Source organism: Coloeus monedula (genome assembly GCF_965178545.1).
Source record: "Coloeus monedula genome assembly, chromosome: 17".
NCBI lineage: Eukaryota > Metazoa > Chordata > Aves > Passeriformes > Corvidae > Coloeus > Coloeus monedula.
Window position 1 is genome coordinate 548,883 of NC_138797.1, and position 23,248 is coordinate 572,130.

General features: G+C 53.3%; 1 protein-coding gene across 6 annotated transcripts in view; it reads left to right on the plus strand.

Annotated features, from left to right (window-relative positions):
* The window catches only part of CHD6 (chromodomain helicase DNA binding protein 6), a 93,680-nt gene that overhangs the window by 25,174 nt on the left and 45,258 nt on the right, over window positions 1-23,248 (plus strand). For 4 of the 6 annotated variants that reach the window (XM_082292829.1, XM_082292830.1, XM_082292826.1 and 1 more), the window contains exons 2-3: window positions 8,995-9,050; window positions 20,578-21,071. In XM_082292829.1, the coding sequence (XP_082148955.1) occupies window positions 9,018-9,050; window positions 20,578-21,071 (527 nt within the window). In that variant the 5' untranslated portion in view covers window positions 8,995-9,017. Of the gene's footprint in view, window positions 1-8,994; window positions 9,051-13,722; window positions 13,867-20,577; window positions 21,072-23,248 lie in introns of all 6 variants that reach the window. The other 2 variants (XM_082292828.1, XM_082292827.1) reach the window with 2 other exon arrangements.

Below are 23,248 nucleotides of genomic sequence, written 5' to 3' on the forward strand. Positions count from 1 at the left end.
TGTTGGAGCACAAGTTCCCTGGTGTGATAGTGGTGTAGCAGCTGCATGTACAAATGGAGTCCTTGGTGCTGTGCTTATGTTGCCCAGCACATGCATCAGTCGGGTTGAGGGTAAGTGCACAAGTGTGCATTTTGTTTCCTCAGAGCTAGATCTTCAGCAGGTGGTGTTGAGCAAGCAGGAAATTGGATACTTAGGTGTAGAGACATGTTGTATGGTGGAAAGTCTGGAAAGGCACTTTGGCTTACATGCCAGCATCCACCTCTCCTTCTGGCATGGAACAGGATATAGGCAATGGCAGTCTGTCTTTCCATCAGGTATGATCTTGAAAAGCATCCTCAATGGTGGCCCATCTGTGATGGCTTTGTCCTGGAAAGTCCTTGGGGCTGCTCACAGCTGTCTGTGACAGTTCCACAGCATCTCCCAAGTGCTGTGGCTTCCAAATGTTGTATTCCTTTGTCTCTGCTCATGTGGACGAGTTAATGTGGTACTGGGGTGCTGGGCAGCACAGCCCAGCCGAGGCTCTGCACTCCCTAGGCTCCAGCTCGGATGCCCTGCAAGCACTGTGGCTAAGCCAGGCTGAGGAGTAGTTCGCACATGCCTTTGGGTGTATATCCTTGTTACCACTCTAGGACTTTATTCCTTTTTCTTCATATGTTGACCTCTTCTCCCAGACTTGGCAAGTGTGTTTCTGCAATGCCTGTTAAAAGTTCTCCTCAAGCCCTGGAGATCTTGTCCCTTTACAGGCTGTCTAGTCAGAGCCACTGTGGCTTCTCTGTGCCTTTGCTCTCAGCTGCTTTTCTCTGAAGATCATATTGAGAAGATCTTCTCCCATTTCTGAGGGAAAACCGAGGTGAACCACTCTACAGGACATGCACTGGATGGAGCTGTGTGTACAAATGAGATAGAAGATCGCTCCTCGCAGGGACCTGTGGTTGCTTTCACAGAGTGCTCATGGTACTGGTGTTGGGGCTGCATGTCTGGAGTACTCTGCATGTCCACAGTACATGAACAGCCTCTGAGCTGGGAAAATCAGTCCTCCAGCTGCAGAGGAGACCTTGGCCACTCGTGTGGGAAGGCTGGTAGAAGAGGGAGAACACATGCTTGGTCTTGGGTTGGTGCTGGCTCAGTTGTGGAATTTCTGATAATGTTCTTGGAATCTGCATGGATGCTGCAACTCCTGGAGGAGCTCAGGGAAGAGCAAAAGGAAATATTGGCATGATGTGGACTTGGTCTGGTGTAGGGATAGCTTGTGCATTCAGAACAAAAAAAACAAGGGAGGAGGATAGTAACCTGATGTGCCTGAAACTGTGTGACTGAAAACGTCACTGCTAGCAGCAGATGCTGTGTAGAGGCCATGCTACAGCGAGTTGGGCTGCTCATGAAGAGGGACAAAGCACAGCTTCCGGCACTGCTCTGCTCATCTCTTGAAATGCAACAAGACAGTTCCTAGTGTGTGGTCAGCCTGCCAGCGTGTGCCATGTTGGTATGCTCACCGCATGTGCGTGGTGCTTGGCACTAGGGGCTTGCTGAGGAGGTTGTACCCTGACCTCATGGAAGACCTGTCCTTGGCTGCTGAAAGTGCTTGATGCCTGCCTGATGCAGGGATGTTGCAGGCTGGCAGCACGGGGTGGGGCATGCATCAGTTAAAAGGTGTAAAAAAGCATAAAAACTTGAACATGGAAAATGAAAACTTCCCACTTGTGGCCGTGGCGATAAACCTGCAGTGCTTGCATGATCTGCTAGTAAGAACATGTTGATCTCCATATGAAAACCATAAGCTTACTTAGAAAATTGGGCTGTCTCATTTGAGATTAGAGTTTCTCTTTAATCTGCAAATTCTTAATTAGTATGGAAATAGCTTGTTAAGTGGGGTTCTCTGTGCATATATATCTGCATACCAGTGCGGTGGTGCTCCCTAGCAGGTGGTGTGCTTCCCTTTAGGATGCTGGACAAGTTCCTGGCTCTGAGACCAGGCAGCAGACAAAAGCAGACCACAGCACCAGGCAGACATGATTGTGTCCTTTTCCTCCTGTCCAGCTTGTCCCCTAGGAGATGATGGCAAGAGATGCTTGCTCCACAGGATGATCACAGAATCACAGAATATTCTGAGTTGGAGGGAACCCACAAGGATCGTTGAGTCTAGCCCTTAAATGAATGGCCGTATGGGGATCGGACCCACAACCTTGGCATTATTAATGCCATGTTTCAACCAACTGAGCATTATGAATAATACAGTGTGTTAAATGCTGCAGGTTCCCTGGTGTCTGGAGTCACAGCTGGCCACAGAGACTCTGGCCCCTGCCAGCACAGTTTAAAGGAGCCTTCCACACACTGGAATGGCCTGTCATCCCAGGAGCTGGAGCAGGGCCCTGTGAGGACCTGGGGTGCTGTCATCCTCTCAGGGTGCCCTCTCTGTGGCCAGCTCTGTGTGCAGACAGGTGTCTTGGTTTGAGGCAAGTTTAGGAGGAAATGTCCTGTAATGAACATCTCCTTGTAAGAAGGCAGGTTTCAGCACTCCCTCTCCCACCAATACAAGGAATTTCTTGGATGAAAGTGAAAAAAAAAAATTTATTTAACAAGCAGAGTGCCAACAGGGCAAAGAAAAAATGAGTAATATTGGATAATAAACCTCCTTGATGCGGAGAAAGCTGGTGGTTTTAGAGTTCCCTCTGTAGCTGGCTCGGCCCCTCCCGAGGCCCAAGGCCGGGATGTGGCCTCGCCACAGCCTCCCTGCTGGTCCACGGGGTCCGATGATCTGGTTCTCGGATCCCAGCTAAGCCAAACAGTTCCAGAAGAAGAAGAAGTTGTTACTGGAGGATTTCGGTATGCAGTCCTGGGAAAATTTTCTTGCCTCAGCTAAGAGGCTGGCTAAAAGCAGGAAGGTGCTCCCTCGGCTCTGCAGCGGTGAGAATGCGGGGGAGTGTGTGAGTCCTTGAACACAAACCATGCTGAGGAAGTCGTCTGGCTTCTCTCCCCCCTCTCCTGGACCCAGATTAAAGCTATGGGACCCATTTCTGGGCATAAAGCAGACGATAGGGAAATACAGTATTATCATAAAATCACCCCAAGACAACAGGAGACCAAGGGCTCTCTCCTGACACCCGTACGGGCTTCACAGGGCCTCTTCTTGCATTTGGAGGACTTGGCACGTGGTCAGGGTGGGTATCCTGGTTAGAATCATTGAATCATCAAAGTTGGAAGAGATCTTTAAGATCATCAAGTTCAATGGCCTACCCAGCACTACCACTTTAACCCCTAAACCACATCACCCAGTGCCCAATCCAGTTCCTTAAATACTTCTGGGGATGGTGACTCCACCTCTGTGGCAACTTATTCTGGTTCCTGACCACCCTAACAGTGAAAAGTTTCCTTCTAATATCTAATCTGAATCTCCCCAGACTCAACTTAAGGCCATTTACTCTTGTTCTCTCACTGCAGGTACAGCAAAAGAGACCAGCCCCCACCTCACTACAACCTCCTGTCAGGGAGCTGGAGAGAACAATGTGTTCCCCCTATGAGCCTTCTCTTCTCAAGACTAAACAAACCCAGCTCCCTCAGCTGTTCTTGATAAGACATTTTTTATAGACCCTTCACAAGCCATGTTGCCCTTTCCTGGACATGCTTCAGGACCAAACTGTCATTTTGTCCCCTTTTTGAAGTGAGGGACCCAAAACTGAACATAGTATCTGAGGTGCCTCACCAGTGCCAAGTACAGGGGATTGGTCACTTCCCTAGTCCTGCTGGCCACACTGTTCTTGATATAGGCCATGTTGCTGTTGATCTCTTTGGCTACCTGGGCACACTGCTGGCACCCCCCAGTCCCTTTCTGCCAAACAGTTCTTGAGCCACTCCTCCCCAAGCCTGGAGCTGCAGGGGCTTGCTGCGACCCAAGTGTAGGACCTGATGCTTCACCTTATTGAACTTCACACAGTTGTCCTCAGCCCACTGATCGAGTCTGTCCAGGTGTCTCTGTAGAGCCTTCCTACCCTTGAGCAGTTTAAGTGGATCTTGAGGTTAAACTGTCTCCTCTGGATCTAACTGATATCCCAGCCTTATTTTATGAAGACAGATGGCTCCATTTCTATGGAAATACATGGGTGTATGGTGGGTGTGATACTGTTGTGTGCCTGTCACTAGCTGGAACGAGAGGACAGAGTCTACAGAAGACCTGTCCGCTGGTTTGGGCCCACTGCTGAATATGGGAGTACCCTGCTCTGGGGCTGGTCTGGCCCTTTCTGTGCTTGTTGTGCCAAGCAGCTGGACTCTACAGCAATAGGACATGAATGCCTGTAATGCCTATGTAGAGATTGATATGCTCAAGCTGGGCACAGACAGAAGAAGAAAGGCCTATAGATTTTTCCTCTTGGCTCTTTAAGAGAGAGGAGGGTCTGCCCATTCTGTTCCTGGCTGTCCAATGCTGGCTGTGGCCTGAGCCGAGCGCTTTCAGGGCACAGTCTGTCCTGAGCTATGGCCAGTGATGAGGACTCCTTGGTGCTTCCCTTCCAAGGGCAAGTGGCTGTGTTTGTGGCTCTGGGTGGGCCTTGCTGCTGAGAGGAAGAGGCACATGGCCTGGTAGCTGCCTTCTGCTGGTATCAGGGTGGGTGCTGTGCAGGAGTCCCCTCTGGGTTTGGCTGTGTCTCCCACAGCTATCCATAGATGTGAGTCTGAGTAGAAACAAAGGTCTGTGCCAAGAAGTGACTGCTCTGCTTTGGTCAGGGAGAAACCCCCTCCCGTGCTCTGCTGTCTCATGTCCTTTCTTGAACCCGTGCCCTTGTCTCCTCTGGTCCAGATCCTCATTCAGAGCGTGCCAGTGGGCTGGCCAAGAGCTCCTCCTGCACTGCTGTGTGCCGATGCTGCCAGCCCTGCTTTGCTCCCCCAGTGACTGGGCTTCTGTGCTGCCTCTTGTAAACCCCCAAAGCTGGGGCTTGTCTGCAGCCTACCACACTCAGGGAACTGCGAAAGGCCTTCCTTGATACTGACCTTAACCTGGGAAAAGTTATTCCTGAGTCATGCTGCTCATCCTGAAGAAAACAGATATTAGGAATGGGCAGATTACCCTGCCCCACAACCTTGTCCAAAGGTGCCGTGGGAAGAAGAATGACAGGCTACAGGCTTTGGCAGTGAGGGTCCAGCTCTCCTTTCTGCTGGAGAGCTCAGGAACATTCCTGCCCTTCACATCCACTCTTGGGACCACTAGACATGTGGCAGAGTCCAGCTGCCTGCTCCCTATCCTGGTGAAGAAGCTGTGCTTGGCCTCCTGCTGCTGGTGATGAGGCTCATGATGCAAAGCTAAAGCTCGTTCCTCTGGGCGCTGTCTCCCGGCGCTGGCTGCCCTCCCCTGCCCGCAGCCTTTGCCCTGCCAGCCCAGTGCTGCCTGCTTGGGATCCTGCCCTACCTGGATGCTGGTGCCTGGGAAGGAACAGGCAGGGTGGTGCTGGAACAGCAGCCCACGGGAGCAGGGGCCAGGGCTGTGGGACAGCACCAGGGCTGAGGGCAGCAGGGCCCTGCAGCCCTTTGCTGGGCTCTGGAGGCAGCAGAGCTGGGCTGCTCACTGCAGCACCAAGTGTCCAGGCATCCTCCACCCTCATTCAGCTGCTGCAGCTGCCTGAGCTAACACTGTACAAAAGGCAGTGAGCTGGGGCTTAGGCCACTCGATGTGTATGATGCACAGTATATGATTTTTTAATTTGACTTTTTGTTAAAAAAAAACCAAGCACCCTGAAAACCTAGAGTTGAGTGATAGGCCTCTTGTGGGCCGCACAATGAGAGGCGTCCAGCCTGGACTAGCCCCATGACAAGGAACTTGTAGCAAGGTATTTATCTTGACTTTAGCTTGCCAGAAGTTTTGCTGCCGTGCAGACAATGTCTGATCCTTTCTCCTTCCCTGGCATCACTTGGGTCTCAGTGAAACCTCCTGTGTGCTCCATGTGGGACCCTAGCTCTGCTGGATAGGAGCAGAGGGCTACAGATGCCCCCAGTCTCACTGGGCTGGCAGTGGCCTTTCCCCAGGCTTTGGAGGTGGACCAAGCTGCACTGGTGAGATGCAGTGGTTCCCAGAGGGGTGCAGATGGATGCTACCAGTGTCCTGCTTTCCTGCTGTGGGGGAGTCCTGTGCTGCTGGATTCTGTCCTGGTGCTGTCCCCACAGCTATATCAGCTGGAGACATGCACAAGAACCTTAGAGTTGTAATGTCACGTGCCAGGGCTCAGCCTACAGCCTGAAGGTTGTTTGGGTGGTGTAGGTTCTGCTCTGGCTCTGGGAGCAGCAAGCTGGCTGGCCTGCAAAATCCCTTGGTGTGTGCCAGGTACTTAGTTGTCAAGTGATTCTTTGTGGCAAGACAGTAGTGGGAAGAGCTCCTTGAGAACAGAAGGGATCCCATGCCTTGCCAGGGTTCTGAGGGACTTCACAGCCTTTTGATGATGGAAAGAAGACAGCAGGAAGAGAGTGCTAGTTCCCTCAAGAGCTGGAGTGCCCCAGATCCATCTTCTGGGTTACTCCAGCAGAAAATTGATTGAGCACTGGAGCAGGCTCCCCAGGGAAGTCACAGCATGAAGCCTGTCCAATTTCAAGAAGTGTTTGAACAATGCTTTCAGGCACATGATGGGATTCTTGGGGCATTCTGTGCAGGGCCAGGAGTTGGACTTGATGATCCTGATGGGTCCGATCCAACTCAGCATATTCTATGATGTGGTGTTTCTAAAATCTGTGAGGGCAGGACTGGGAAGTAGAGCCAGGGTAGGAGCAGCTCGGCTGGGTGGATGCTGGCTGGCCCTGCTGGGGGCCAAGCTGAGGCAGGTGGGGCAAGAGCAGTGCACTCGTGCTGCTGGCAAGGAGGGCTAAGCTGAGCACCTTGGAGCCTCCTGCAGCACAGAGACCGCTGTGAAAGATGAACCAAACCCAGGTCTCCTACACATCTGGCTCCAGGCACACCCTTGGGATGGGACTGCTCTCTGTTGGAGCCCAGCAGGGTTGTTCCGAGCTGCTGCTCCCACTTGGTCTGAAATCTCTGCATGGTCCTTCCTGGAGAGCACCTCTACTGCAGCTGCACGTGTCTTCTAGCTTGACTTAGCCCTGTGTTCTCTGGGCCCTCCTGGGACACATTTGCAGCAGTACAGGAGGGTCTGTATGGGACAGGTTTAGTCATGAGAAAGAGTCCTGTGTCATCTTGTCCACAGATGCCGTGAAACTCCTCCCTGCTCAGGTCGTGGCACTGGGTGCCTTTCCTTGCTGTCACCTAGCTTGACTTAGATGTGGGCCATGCTGGCCTGTGTCATGTAGCCAGGATCAGAGTTAGAAGCCTTTGCCTCTTCAGTATGATGGCATGAGCCATGGACCAGCATCAGCATGCAGAATTGGTCACCTCATGCTGGCCTGAGAAGTGCCCACCTGTAGGACCTGTTGGGTTTTGGTGTTCCTGCCAAGGAGGGAGACACGATGGGGGTACGGGGTGTCACTGGGGCTGGCCTGTGGGCTGGCAGCAGTGCAAGCTGCTCCCTTGTGCCAGCAAGTCTGATGGCTCATGGCTCATGGAGTGGGGTTTGCATGGTACTGGAGGGAAAGGAGAGGCAGGTGTTTGTGGGACTTCTGTCTTAAAACACTTGTCAAATACTTCTGTGCTCTTTGGCACCTGTTGCTGGCACTGTGCAGCAGACAACTGCTGAGGGTTGGCTGCCCAAAAAGCATCTACTGCCGATGGCTGTGTTGAGTGTGCCATGGCTGGAGCTGCTGTGGGGAGGGCGTGGACTGTGACCTCACGCTGTCCACTTGACTGTCACAGCGTGTTTATCCTGGGGAGCTGCAGCAGCGCCCCATCCACCCAGGACCGGCGCTGCATGTGGCAGGGCTGCTCCTGGCCTTCCTGCCACCACAGCACTGGTGGGAGGGAGGCAGTGAGGCCAGCTTTCTCCTGCATCTGGCAGTGTCCAACCTATGCCCAGTCCCCAGAGAAATCAGGCCTGGGCAGGTTGGCCTGGTCCTGAGGGTGTGTGAAGCCCAGGAGGGGGTTCTGGGTTCCTCTGTGTTTGGATATAGCTACTCTGGCAGTGCCTGGGAGCTGTGGCCATTGCAGAGACCAGCTAAAAAGTGCTGCTGGCCGAGCTGGGCCACAGCCACTGTTGCAGGGATCCTGGGGGAACACTCTGTTTGCCCCAGAGAGCTCTCATGGTGCTGCATTGCCACAGAGCCCTCATTGGTCCGCCAGAGGGGTACAGTGTGGGGACCTCATTGCCTCTGGCACTAAGGTGCTGCTAAGAGCTGGACTTGCAACTGCAGCCCCTCTGATCAGGCCTGGTGTAGGGGAGTTGCTTGGAAATCATTCCTCCCTCAGCCCATCCTGCCCTGTGGGCTGCAAGGTGGGTGCTACTCATGCAGCATCCTCCCCACCATGGGGGCACAGGCCTGGGGACACAGCCAGCCTGGCCCCAGCGCTGCACCGGGGGCTGCTTCTGGGAAGACATGGCTCTTCTCCTCCTTGCTTGCCCCATCTTCGTCCCCATAGCAGCTCTTCTGTGGTCACAGTCATGGGGCTTGCAGCCTGCCTCAAGTTCCTGCATCCTCTCCAGTCTCTTTCTGCTGTCATTGCTGCTTGGCAGAGGCTGGTTTGTTTACTTCCCTCTGCTGCTGCAGGGCTGGCAGTGTCCGACACGTCTCTCAGCGGGGCCTGGGCTATACCCGAGGCTCTGAGGAGTTGGAGTGTGTTCTGTGCTTGCCCCAGGAGTGCTGCTTCTTGCTGAGACTGCGGCTGCCATGTTAGTCTTGGCCAGTGGGTTTCAGGCAGCACTGAGCTGTGGGGGATATCTGTGGTTGGGCTCTTTCCATGGCTCAGCAGAGCAGATGTCCCCAAGCTTGTCCCTGAGAGTTTCATTCCAGCAGTTTTATTGCTCTCAGCAGCCCCGGGGTTGGCTTGGCCTCCGGGAGGGGTGAGTTGGAAGGATGAAGTGCCTCAGGTTCAGCAGTCTCATCATTGTGAATTTTTTTTTGTGTTGTGTCTTGCAGAAATAACATTCATCCCAGATTTGATGATAATGAAAATACAGAAAAAAGAAAAGCAGGTTTGTGACCCTCTCTCCTTCTCCCAATTCAGCTGTCAAGGCCTGAAGACCATGTCCCATGTGGAAATGGTTTCAATTGATGTATGGTGGGAAGGAGGCTGGGGGAGTGTTGTCTTGAATTGCCAGACGGGGGTGCAGCTCAGCTCCTTGAAGTTTGACCTGAGCTGCACCCCAGAGTGGGTGAGCCTGATGGGGCCATTGAACAAGGTGGAGTTTATCTTCAGTAGTGGAAATGCTCTTGACTTGGTGCTGTCCCCAGTGGAGGAACAGCCCTTCTTTTTGTCTTGAAGTCCATAGTACTGGTTCTTGCTGTAATCTCATTACAAAACCACATGTTTGCTGTGATTACTGTTACTGACATGATACACCAGGACTCATACCAGCTGGGAGGTTCGGGAAGATCATGTCTGGGAGCTGTGAGAGCTTGGACAGGGAATTTTCTTCCCTTACTCAGAAAAAATCCCATCTCACAAAGCTGCCATTTCTGGATTGCTGCATTGGATAATAACAACCTGCTGCTCCCAGAGATTTATGAGCCAGTGGTCTCCATATTAACTGTGTGCAGGGGAAGGGCCTGACCGCTGGCACTCTGCTGAGGGGAAAGGACCTGTTACATGCATGGAGTCTCACTCTGCCTGTGGGGCTGAAATATGGCTGGAGGTATAGAACAAACTGGTCTGCCTGGAGCTAATTTGTGTCCCTGCTGCTTTTAATGGAAAACCATTAAAGTGTGCACTGAGCTAAGGGATAAATCTGTTTGAGAGCACAAGCCAGTGCCATTTCTAACCAGCTCTGAAGCAGCACGTGCTGCTCAGGGTACCCCAGATCACACTGCCATGGCAGGTTGATGGGAGGAGGAAGGGAGGGAAGTGTTTTGAAGAGGTCAGCGTGCTGTTCTGGGCTTGCAGCAAGGCAGATGCTGCAGATACTAGGTGTGTGTTCAGAGCACCAGTACTGTAGGAAGTAGTGAGTTTAGAACTGTGTTCTAAAGATGCTGTGAAGAAGCAGAGCCAGCCTCAAGGTGAGGAGGAGGGAGGAAGCATGGAAGGTCTTGTGTACCAGCATGGCTGGATTGCTCCTGATGGGGCAGGGCAAAGGCCTGGAGGAGAGCAGGGTGCTTTGGGGTGTGGGTCTGTGATCACCCTCCTCTGATAGCAAAGCCCAGGTAAGAAATTCATGCTACTCATTGGGCTAATATAGCAGGTTTGGGTGCTCTCGAGATGGGGTGACTGAAATGACATGGGGTTTAAGCACAGCAGAACCATCCTCCCCCACCAACTGGAAATTTTAGAGGGCTCAACTGACAAATTGTTTTCTGTGCTGCTGCTGCAGATAAAATCTGGGAGGAAGATAAAGGCATGTGGTGTGAGCAAGGAGGGGTAGTGTTCCAGCTGCTCATCTCCTGAGCTCTAAACCAGCAGCAGTACAGGACAATGCTTGCAGCATGTCATGGGGTAGAGTGCAGCATTCCCAAATTCAGTGTTTGGAAGAAAGCCTGGCCAAGCAGGGCTCCTGTGGGCATTCTGGGTGCCTGGTTGAAGGGGTGGGTGGCTCCCTGTAATGCTCAGATGAGCAGCATTGGGGGCAAAACTCACAAGGGGTCAACATTGCTCTGGACACCTGAGCCCAGGAGTGCCCACACCTTGTAAACAGACTTCTCATGGCACCAAGGGGGGCTGTTGCCTTCCATTGGAAAGTCTGTCTGGAGAAGATGAGATGCTTATGTGGTTCCAAGGCTTTCAAAAGTCTTGTGTTTCTCTGCCAGCCTCTCACCTGCAGAAACTCCCTGTTGGGCATCATGTAGCTGTAGGTTCAGGCCCAAGCGTGAAAAGGCTGGCAAAATGCTGGTACCCTTCATATTGGTGAGGGATGGCAGGAGAGCTGTCAACTGCCTTTGGGAAAAAGTATTGGATGTGCTCCCTCCCTTCCCAAGCCCTTGGCTGTCCTAGGTCAGTGCTTTGTCCTGCCTATATCCACTGCCAGTGGATTAGGAAACCTGAGCTGGAGAGATGGGGTCTCGAAGTGGGCTGTCTGGGGAGGAGCTCCTCTCTGTGCCCCCTTGGTGCCCCCCACAGCAGTACCTCTCTTCCTGTGCAAATTATGATGGCAATGCCAACTGGTACGCTGTCTGAGGGGCTGTAGTTAGCAAAGGCAGGGGCTGTGTTTCCACAACTCTTCTTCCTTAGTAATGCACAAAAATCTGGTACATTTGTCACCAAGCTGTGACTAACTCGTGAAACCTGTCACTTGTCTCATGACTTACAAGTTTTCATGCCAGGGTGCCTTGTCTGCTGGTGGAGGTGGGACAGGAGTGCCTGGTTACCCCCGAGAGCAATGACAAGTGGTGGATTTCCTTTGAGGGCTCAGCACCATCATTCCCTGGACTGCCTGTCCTGTCTGTGTCCTGCTTCTCCCTGGGCACCGAAGGGTCTTCTACTCCTTATTTCTGCCAAACTCTGACTTGTTAAATAACCAGAGAAATAATGAACTAAAATAAATGCAGTTATCCCACAGTGCCTGTAAATCTCCTTATTCTAGAGCCATGGAAATGCTCCCATCCTGCATGGACTGTGGTAGCAGAGCAGAATTATGTTGGAGACAGAGAGATGGAAAGCCTTGTGATCCCTTAGCCTTCTTCTGGAGGGCTCTTCAGACTTCCCAGCCTTGGCTTGGAAGTGGTGGGAATGGCTGTATCCCCTGCAGTGTGTGGACAGCAGTGGGAGGCAGTGGGGAACAGCCCAGGGCTGCAGGCACCATGTGGCTGCTGGGCAGCCCTTGCAAGAGGGAGGCCCCTGGGAGCATCTGGTGGGAGCTCTGCTTGTTTTTGCTTCAAGCACTCACTGCATTAAATGAAGGATTTTCCTGAGTTTTATGGGTCTGTTTATGTGAAAGTGAGCTTTGCTGTCTCACGTACTGGAAATGCTGTTGGGGGTTTTTACCAGAGTTCCCCGTGGCTGGAGCGGGATCCAGAGCAGTGGGAGCTGGCACAGGGGGCAGGGCTGTCCAAGCCTGGGGGCACTTGTGGTTCTGTCCCAGGCTGTGTCTGTGGGCTTTTTTTTGTCATGATGAGACTGTCAGGTGTGATGACCCTGGGCGCTGGGTGCGTGGAGGAGTTTTGGGCACTCACTCTGTCAGGGTGAAGGGTGGGGAGAGCAGTGAGCTGCCAGGGTGCCCTTCTCCTGCACACAGAGCCAGGAGTGCTGGGTCTCCCCCAGCGTCCAAGGGCTGCACAGGCTTTCCTCCCTGCCAGAGAGAACTGAGTGGGGAGGACAGCCTGGACAGCGCAGGGCAGCAGCACTGCCCTCTGCCCCACCCATTCCCTGTGCCAGGGCGCTGGGACCGGGCTGGCCCAGTCACCCGACGGAGCTTCCTAGCTGTAGTTGTTGCGGGCTGCATTGTGGTGGAGCATCTTGGGAACAGAGCCAGGCCCCACCTCCATCATGCACATCCCATGGTGACTGCAGAGCCTGCTCGGAGACATGATGGAAGGTGGCACTTGTATATTTTTAGCTTCTTGCTGCATTGGATTAAGAGCTGGAAACAAGGGGTGCAGACACCGGGCAAACAGAACCCAACAGCCCATGCTGTGCACACTGCTGGTGGGGATGGGGCTGGTTTGGCTCACCAGCCTGCCAAAACCTTCTGTGTGAAAGAAGCTGCCTGTTCTGCTCCTGTTGGGCTCTGTGGCCAGCTGTGTGGATAGACTGGGCTGGTGACAGCCAGCCTGAGCCTCTCAGGGAGGCAGAGCTGTGTCATGGTGCCCTGCTGGTGGAGCAGCAGGTTGGCTGGTGACTTTGGTGGGGGGAAATGGGTAGTGGGGGTGCTGGGCAGCCCCCAGGCATCAGTCTGTGCCTAAAGAGCATGGAGATGGCCCCTGCAGTCAGGGTCCCTGTGGACACTCCACATACAGAACAGATCTCTGGGGGGTTTGATGCATGCCCTAGACCCAAATGCGGGCTTCTGCAGAACTCTCCTGGCAGGCTGCAGGAAAGCATGGCCAAGCCTGCAGCAAATGGGGCTTGAATTGTCCTTGCAATTGGGTGCAAGGTGGCATGTGGCACGGCCACTGCTGCTGGCTGTGGTCACACTGCCTGGCAAGACTCTGTTGTGTGGATGTCGTCTGAGCCTGGTTGCCAGGGGAGGTGGATCTGCTCTTGGTGTTGTGACCATTAGAAGGGCTCATCTGTTGCCTCCTTGCTGGACAGAGCTGCCATTCAGATCCTGAGGCATGGCAGAGCTTTGTCCTGCTGGGAACACTGTGCTTTTGGAGAAAAAAGCCTACACAATGGATTATGGGGTGGGCATGAAGCTTTTGGTCTTTTCTCTTTCCCACACCCAAACTTGTGGAACAGTGCAGGGTTTGGATATGGATCAGGCTCCAACACCCAGCAGTGCAGATGCAGCATCTCCTTCATCCCCATCACACCTCCTGGCAATGCTGGCATGGGACTTCTGCCATGTGGGTCCAGGGGAGCTTCTCTGCTCCTGCCTCTCACAGATATTATTATTACTATTATTATTATTATTATTATTATTATTATTACTACTGCTGCTGCTGCAAGTGCATAAGCTGTGTAAATCCGTGCTACCTTTATGGGGCAGCAGATGTTGCTTCTTCCCCTCCCCACTTCTCTTTGCAGTTTCCTCTTCTTCACTGTTGTTCCCTTTGCAGGTACCTGGCGCAGGCAGGTGAGGCTGAGGGTTTTGTCCCTGCTCACCACAGGCCTGGCTCACCCACTGGCCTGAGCTCGTCCTTGCCCTGAGCAGGTGTGGGGAAAACACTGCTGAATTTTACTGCTCCTGAGCTCCCGTGCAGGTACCAAGGGGAGTTTGTAAACTGTCCCTTCACATCCCTGTGAACCCAGCTTTGCTGGAGGGCTCGCAGAGGGTCGGGGTGCTGTGTGAGCCTCGTGGGTCGGAGCAGCCAGTGCATCCCACAGGCTCAGCATTTTGGGAGAGGGAGGGACCCCTTAGAGGAACAGGGGCAGGAGCCGCTTTGCCTCCCACCTCCTGGTGGTGTTTTCCCCCAAGTCCTGAATAAAAATTCAGGATTCAAATTGAGACTATAAATGAAACAAAGCAATTTTAAATTAAGGAAACACACCACACCATTAAGGCCCACCCTGACCTTGGCTTTGCCATAGAATGGGGTCGTGCAATTATAAGTGTGCTCTGTTAGCCTCCACAGCTCTCTGGGGAGGTTTTAAACATTTTTTTCTCCTGACCTTCTATTTGACAGTAGTTAGACACATGGAACAAGACTTCGTGCTCCAGGGATGCTGAGGGACTCTATGAAATGTAATTTATAGAAGATTACTCTGTGAATAAAAAAACCATTACATAAAAGTGTATTCTGGAAGTGTGAAATCATTACAATCATCACCAAAAAAAATGCCAGTTCAGAGACAGTGCAAAGGCATGGTTCTAGGGATAAAAAGTGCTCTGGGGAAGTAGAGGCTGCTTGGATTGGGTTACCAGAGGTTCAGAGATGGGCATCATCTACGAAAACCTGGAAGTCATCATCTTTACTTCTTCCCCCCTCCAAAATACCCAGAAGCAACAAGGTTGCTTAGGTGGACATGTAAAAAGACGTGTAGAATGGGCAGTTGAATGGAAAATTATGTTTCTATTTAGTTTTAAAAAGCGATAGTAAGAAAAAGGATATGTACTCTGAATTTCAAAGTAACCCTGTAGCAAGGCAGCGCATCACAGATTTTTAGGAACCACTAAAGACATGGAGTCTAATAAAAAATCTTTTTCCAACTCTTTCAGGATTAAAAAGCCTTTAAGAGGAGTCATGGGGTAAATATGGTGCCAAGTGAGGGCTTGTGGAAACTGAGCATTGGCAGAACAGCTCAGTCAAACAGGCTCCCTACCCAGAGTCATCTCTGAGGGTTAGAGGGTTGCCCTTAAAGGGAGTGGTAAAGACGTTTCTGAGCAAAGTAACATAAGCCACCTGTTTTTCCCTGTTACTCGGGAATTGTAAAGGAACACAATGAGATTTGGGAAAGTAAAATTTAAAAAAATAAATTAAAAAAAAAAATAGCGTTGGGGCCATCACCCATTAGGGCCATGGAAGGGGAGAGGGGAGTAAATGTGAAACTAAAGGCCAATAGGTTCATTTAGGTATTGAGTAATAGTTAGGAACTATAATAAACACTTTGTTTCTGAAAATACTATGCTGGTGAATAGTGAGCATGACTTTTTCAAAGCAGAGTTAGTCCTTACAACCTCTTGGGGATTTTAAAGATAACTGGGTCACAGGGCTGAAGTTGGGCTGGGGTGGTGCAAGGCTTATGGGCTCCCAACCAGCAGCTGAGGAAGTTTCTCACTGAATGCTTGTAAACACGTGAAGCATTGTCCTGATAAAAGGCCTTTCTGTAAATTAGTGACTGGTTAAAGGCAAGGAAGCCAAATACAGGGAAGATACTGCTGCTTTCACAGCATGGGTCGGGAAAGAAAGCTGCTGGCTGGTTCCTGCAGTCATCTGAGATGCTGAAGTGGAAATGGAGGCAGAAAAGTTGAGGAAAGTCTCAAGATGTACCCAGTAAAGCATGGGAGAACCAGCCATGTGCATGTTGCCACTGGGGGCTGTCCCTGCTCCTGGAGGAGACTGTAAAGCACTGGCGGAGTTTGGTGTCTGCCTACAGGTTGTCCCAGGGTGCATTCAGTGGTTTGTAAAGGGAAAAGGAACAGAGCAGAAACCCTCCTACTACCCTGTGGTACCTCTGATGCTACGTGCTGCCTACTGCCACCCCATAGCCAGTGGGGTTGGAAGAATGAACTGAAGGCTGAACAGGATAAGGCAGGTGGCCTGAGAGCTGGCCTAGCCCACCTGTGAGAAGAGGGTGACTGTAGCTGGGCCAAGAGAGCTCTGCAGGGGGAGGATGGCAAAACTGAATTGTACAGAGCATGTGACAAAGACACCCCCCTCACACCTTGAGAAGTAGAAGCCGCTTAGGAGGGCAGCAGGATTTAACCAAAATTCGTGGTTTTCCCCAACACCTTATGAGTTTGTAGCACTGAATGTCCCCAGGTGCTTTGGCAGCCAGGGTGACAGGTGGGTTCATCGTGGTGTGGGTGCAGCCTGTCTCTGGACCAGCCTGGGCAGACGGGGTACAGAGATACTGCCTGCCCTGCCCCACTCCTGCCCCCTCAGGGTCAGAGCATTGCTTAGAGCAGCCCCCGGCTGGTCCGGACCAGCCCAGAGCAGCCTGCCTTGCCCAGCTGCAGCATGTCCCAGGGCTACAATTTGCCAGCTTCAGGCTCCTGCAGCTACGCATGTTCCTCCCCTGCGAAGGGGGTCTGAGTGTGGTGGTATGTCAGTGCTGGCCATTGCTGCACAGTGGCCAGTAGCCCAGTCACAGCTGTGGGCAGCCTGTTGGCTCATGGATACCTGTGTCTCAGCCCACTCGGGCCGAGGTTGCTGCTGCAGCAGAGCTCCCTGCAGTGAGTGCTGTGTCCCCAGCAGTGTGAGACCGGCCCTTCAGCCCCTCACCCTTTGGAAGCAGAGGCGATTTCTGTTGTGCGCAGGGGCAGCGGCCGATGTTCCGGCAGCAGCTGCACGGGGACAGTGAGCTCCTGCCTGCCACGAGGAACCAGCCGGGCTGCCGCAGGCAAAGCAGCGAGGGTGCTTTGGAGCCATGCAGGAGCACAAGCTGGCACTGCTTTCTTAGGCTTTTCCTGTTGATAAGAAGCCAGGATAAACTGAACCTCATCAAGGGGTAGTAGAAAAAACCCATTCCCTGGCTCATGGCAGTGCGCCAGGCTCTCACTGCAGACTGTACTTGGCAGCACAGTCCTACATGCATGGTCAGAGCTTGCTGTGGGCTTCAGGAGCATAACATGAAGCATTTTCCCCTCAAGACAAACCAAGCAGCTTTGGGAGTATAGTTTCTGGGCTGGCAGCATTTGGTGGGAAGCAGCCTGGTCTCCTTGCCTTTCTGTCCCTGTGCTGCCTGTGCGAGCCCTGGCTGTGTGCCTCGGTCCCACAGGCCGGCATTTGTTGGCCCTTTCATGGCAGGGCCTGCACCAGAGGCTTCTGGTTGCTCCAGTTGGAGGCAATCACTGCTGACTGGGACCAGCACTGTCCTGGGACATGCCAGGCTGTGACACCTGATGCTCCCAGGGATCGCAGGCCACGGTGCTGACACTGAGTGTTCGGAAAGCAGACTTCCAGCCTTTCAGGGAGATAGTCAGTGGGATTCCTTGGGAGACTGCCCTCTGGGACAAGGGAGTGGAACAGAGCTGATCTTTAAGGAAGTGTGGATCAGGTTATCAATCCTTGTATCGATCCCCACTGGGGCAGGAACAGATCGAGAGCAGCCCTGCTGAGAAGGATTTTGGGGGTGCTGGTGGATGAGAGGCTGCACACACCCGGCCGTGTGCGCTGGCACCCAGAAACCAACCATGTCCTGGCTGCATCAAAAGAAGTGCGGGCAGCAGGTCAAGGGAGGGGATTCTGCCCCTCTACTCCCCTCAGGTGAGGCCCCACCTGCAGTGCTGCATCCAGCTCTGGAGTCCTCAGCACCAGACAGACATGGACCTGTTGGAGCCAGTCCAGAGGAGGCCACCAAGTGGATCAGGGGGATGGAGCACCTCTCTTATGAGGAAAGGCTGAGAGAATCGGGTTTGTTCAGCCTGGAAAAGAGGAGGCTTAGGGGTGACATAACTGCAGCCTTCCAGTTCCTAAAGGGGGCTTACCTAAAGAAATGCTACTGAAATCGGCCGGATAGAAACTTTGTAACACAGTTTTGAGTATCAGAAGCAGGCATTCTTTACTGTAGCAGGCTGGTCACTCGGGGGGATCCTTCTTCCATTCAAGTGTGAAGAGTGTTGGATGAACAGGGATTTTATCACACCCACTGATTACATATTCATTAGCTATCCCCACTTCCTTGGCTTTATTTTACACAGTCCCACCCCTTGTCAGAAGTCCTTATATGGTTCTTTGGGGTCCATCTTCAATGTCTGGTGTCCATTTCAGGTGGCTGTTCCTCGAGCCCCGCTTTTGAGTAAGCACAATATCGTTGTTTTGCATAACTTCTGCTTTGTCACCCTTGCAGAACTGAGCTGGCATCCTGCTTGTGTTTTGCTTGACTTCTGTTTGCCTAAGTTACATCCTTTATCTATTTCTGCAAGGCTGTGCTGTTGTGTTCTACTGTCCTTGATAAGAGTAAATGTTTTTCTGTTCTACTATCCTTATCAAGTGAGTAAAATGCTGTTCTGTTCTACTGTCCTTATCAGGGGTACTATCTAAAGGGGACTTACAAGAAAGATGGAGAGGGACTTTTTACAAGAGCATATGGTGACAGGACAAGGAGGAATTGATTCAAACTGAAAGAGAGTAGGTTTAGATTAGGTATTAGGAGCAAATACAGATATATATAGATATATATAAGATTAGATATTAAGAGGAAATTCTTTGCTGTGGGGGTGGTGAGGCACTGGAAGGGGTTTTCCAGAGAAACTGTGACTACCCCATCCCTGGGGATGTTCAAGTCGAGGTTGGACGGGGCTCTGAGCAGCCTGGTCTAGTGAAAGTTGTCCCTGTACACGGTAGGGGGTTGGAAGTAGATAATCTGTAAGGTCCCTTCCAACCCAGGCCATTCTATGATCCTGAATTGTTACAGCTGATCCCCATCTTGCGAGAGCTGAGGAATGCAAAGGCTGGGACTGATGCTGTTGCACAGCCAGTGGTCTCAGAAGCAGCATCAACAGTGCGGATTTTCTCCTCGTCCTGAATAGGTTCCCTTTAATTCCTTAGGTGCCTTTGATGGCTGGTCCATGTGGCAGGATGGCTGCTTCCCCATCCCAGGCTGCTGGTGCAGATGGCAGCAGGGGCCAGGGCTGGAAGCGGCCGCTGGTGGGCAGGGGTGCTGGTGCAGCCTGCTTGACCGATGCCAGCCAAGCCTGCAGCCCCACTCATGGGTGGCTGCAGGGACATCAGGGGCCTTTCCCCTTGCAGTCTGTTTCATTTAATGCTTCCGTATCATCCAAATCAGAAGTCCAAGTGTTATGGAGCACCCTGTGCCTAAACAACCCTGGATGGGCTCCAGCCCTCAGCCTGTAAGATGCAAAGATTTGCATTCCCTCCCACAGCTCTGAGGTGTCTTGAGGAAGTGGATGGTGCCGAGGCTCTGCAGGGCCAGGGTGTTGCTGCCAGAGGCACTGGCACCTCCGCCTCAGCACCAGGGAAGGGGCTTGTGAAGGAAGCAGCACCCCTGGCCTGGGGCAACTGTGGGTGTGGGGTGGCGAGGCGAACACTGCCCCTGTCCCCACAGGCACAGGAGGTGCTGCCCAGCACTTCTGGGCCACTCACCAGCTGCCCCACAGATTCCCTACGAGAAGGTGACACCTCCAGGCTGGTGGGATGGGCCCATATCTTGTTTCATGGCATAGCCACCAGTGCCCAGTTTCCAGCCCCAGTCATGCTGCTGGGCTTGGTCTGGTGCTGCCCTACCAGCCCCACAGTGATGAGCGAGGCCAGCGATGGCCACTGCTTCCCTCTGGTCATGGCTGAGCCATGCGTGAGGAGGAGCTGGGCTGCTGGGGATGGGCACTGACTGGTAGAGAGCTGAAATGGAACCTGACATGTTCCTTTCCCCATCCTTGCTGCACACAACTGTGCTTCTGCCTGCTCCTTTGTGCATCCCTTGCTCTCTCTCGCTCTGGCAGCTGTTTCAAGGGATGTTTCTGGTTCCCATGGAGAATTGTCACCCACAGCTCCCTTCCTTGGGCTGTCTCCTGCCAGCCCTGTCAGCCTGGGCTGCTCTCCCAGAGCCAAGATTGCTGCACATTGAGCCTGGGCCCTCACCACAAGCACTCTGGCTGCTGCTTGAGGAGAGCTGGGCCCTGGAGTGCTGCTGTCTGGTCATGCCTGCTGCAGCCAAGCATGCTCAGGAGGCAGCTCAATTCCTTTCAATGTTCAGTGCTGGAAAGTTCACAGGAAACAAAGGAAGTACTGAGCTCTTCTCCCCTGGCCTGGAGGGAGCCCTTGCACCCAGCAGTTCCTGTGGGCAGTGCTGGTCTAACCCTTTTCTTCTGCCTCAAGCTCTGCCCTAGATGGACCTGGGAGCGCACTTTTTGTTTCTGTAGGCTGCAAGGCATCTCTAATTCCCTCTCCTTACCCTACTGGGACAATCGCTGGCTCTGGGCAACTGGCAAGAAGGGTCTGGATGCACAGGTTGCTTTTGTCTTAGCCAAGTGGAGTCTGGAGTGTTGGATTGAAGGCAGAACAGTGTTTGGGGCACACTGGGGCCAGCCACCCCTGCTTGGGACCTGCATGGGCTAGGGGGGAGCTGAAAGGCCTCTGTCTGTCAGCCTCTGTTGGGCAGAAGAAGGGGGGGTCCTCCCTGTTGAGCTGCATCTGCTTGTGGTGGCCATTAGCCATAGCCCCTGAATGCTGAGGGATGCTGCCATGCTGCACTGGGTGATTGGAGCCTCGTGGGGCTGTGGTTCCCCCGGGGCACCTGCTGTTTAAAACTGTGGCATTTGCTTCACCTGTCACCTTGCATTCTCTCCACAGCCGCCAAGCTTAAAAGCACTGAGCCTCTCCTCAATGTCGTCTGCCTGGGAGTGCAAGACACAGGACACCTTTGCCAGCAGTGAAGAGCAGGACAAGGTGCCCCACCAGGTGACAGTGACAGCCACAAACACAGGTGGCCAGTGCCAGTGCCCAAAGGAAGAGCCCAACGGGGCTCCCCAGAAGCGGACAAGCACCCAGAACGGGATGCAGGACAGTGGGGGCACGGGGGTGAAGAAGAAACGGAAGAAAAAGGATCTGGCAGAGCAGGAAGGGGGAGATAAAGCAGCTGTGGAGGTGAAACCAAAGAGGAGGAGAGAGCCTAAAGAACCAAAAGAGCCTAAAAAGGTGAAGGAGTCCAAGAAGCCGAAGGAGCCCAAGCAGAGGGAGGTGGCTAAGAAGCCCCGGAAACCTCGGGAACCCAAAGCCCCAAAGGAGCCTAAAGACAAGAAGAGTGGCTCTGAGCCAGCCCCCAGGTCAAGACCCAAGAAGAGCAGGTGGGTGGTGGTGTGGCCCTGTCTCTGTGCTTGCTGTGGGCAGGGCTGTGGGCTTGCAGGAGCTGCAGCTGGAAGAGAGCAGCACTTGGGTGTGCAGGACACTTGGTCTGAAGGCTGGATGTGCTGCTTGGGATGCCAGGATGAGCTCTCTGGCCATGCAGAGATGGGACAGGTGGGTGCCCTTTTGGGTATGAGGCTCTGCAAGACTCCAGATCCATAAGAGGACTGGAGAGTCTTGGCCTCTTCTTGGTCTGGCCTTTGTGCCAAGTGTCCTGGGGCAAAAGGGACTTTAGGGGGGTGTCCCACCAGGACAGTGAGGTGCTCTGTGGCAGAGGTGCTCTGTCATATCTGATTTGGGGCCCAGGCAGAGCGTACGTGAGTGAGAAGAACCAGCCCTGTACTATGTGGAAATGAGGGGCTGTGCACACGCAGGGGCCAGCAGCCTGCCTCCCCTTGGCTCGGGTTTGGGAGCATGGCGGAGCGCATCCCATCCCCTCTCCCTCTGCAGGGAGACTTGTCCCTCCTGGCAGCTGTGAGCTGTGCTGGCAGTCAAGGCCAGCAGTGGGGGGAGGCCTGAGGACTCCCTTGCACTGCACAGGCCAGTGCCGCCACCTCTGGTAATTCCTGAGCCTTTTAATTAACAGGCTGGTTGGCCAGAAGCTCTGATTTCTTTTTAATGGAGAATGTGTGCAGAGAGCAGAGCAGGTCTCAAGAGCACCAATGCCATTTGGTCTTCCACAGCCCGACTCCTTCAGAGCTCGCTGCCAGCTGGATCCTGGAGAGGCCACGGCTGTGGAGCCGCTACTGGGGTGGCCTTTAGTGCCATCGGTGTGGGCTGGTTGTGGACAAGAGGAGGTGTGGGTTGCTCAGCAGGAGCCGTGTCCCCAGCAGATCCCTGAGCCATGCAGTGCTGTCACTTGTGCTCTTCCTTGAGCCTGGGGCTCTGCAGATGTCTGTCATGGGCTGGTGAGCCAGAGAGATGGGCATGGGGGGATCAAGCGGACAGTGCTGGGAGGGTGAGGGAAGGGCTCCTCCAGGCCCCAAGGAGGGCTGCAGAGGGATGGAGGTGGAGAGGGAAGGAGAGGGGCTGCAGGCAAGGAAGGGAAGGATGAAGCCCATGTGAATGCAGCATTGGGCCCCCAGGAGGGTCCTGGGATGAGGGATGCAGCTCTCAGATTTCCCTAATGACACTTCTCCACCAGTAAGGACCTGCCATACAGGCGGTTCACAGATCTGCCCCTGCAGGGGAACCCAGGGGAAGAGCAGGCCGTGGAGGCTTGTGCTCCTGGAGCCATTCATGGCTCTTGTAGGTCCTTTGGCTGCCAGCAGTGCCTTCACAGGATGCTGCCTATTCCATACAGGGCAGCCCATGACTGTGCAACCGGTTGTGAGTAGCTGGTGGGCAGGTCACCCTGCCAGAGATGGGGCTTGTGGCAGGGTGACCCCAGCTGCAGATCTGGAAACACTGGCTCTCCTACTTGGGCACAGCAGGATCTGGGCATACCGGCGGGGCTGAAGGGCAACCAGCTTGCTGTGCTGGGTGCCACCAGAGCCCTGGTGAGGAGGCCACTTCATGCAAACCAAACAATGTAATATAACTCTGTTAACACATCATGCAACCAGAAGAAACTGTGTGGGAGTCCGGGAGTTCCACAAAGCTCTGTGCACTCCTGATGCTCTGTCCCAGTATAGCCTGAGCCTGTAGTGCTTCCTCCCATTCATCTGCACCTTCCAGGAGGACCTAGTTCCAGTTCCACTGCTTGGAAAGTCCAGCCCATGAGTCCTTACAACTTCCCTGCCTCTGCAGCCCCTCTTTGAGCCTTTTCTTAGACTTGATTTGGGCTCTGGGTCAGCCACCAGCAAACTCTGCTGTGTGAGGGACAGCCATGGGTGTCAGGGTGGAAGCTCTGCAAGAAGCAGGGCTGTGTGTCCCCCTGTGCCCTCTGGCCACGTGGAGCTGGGGAGGTGCCTGGGGGCCCCTGGCAGCACAGGGAGGGGAGAGGCAAGCAGCAGGCTTTAGTTAGTTTATACTCTGTGTGGATGGAATGATTGCTGGGAGTCCTCTAAGTAGCAGATAATGGTGGCATAATTTCTTCTAAATTATTTCTAATCATAGTCAACGACTGACTCATGAATGAAGCAGTTAATTGTGACTTACCAATCAATGTCTTGGGAGT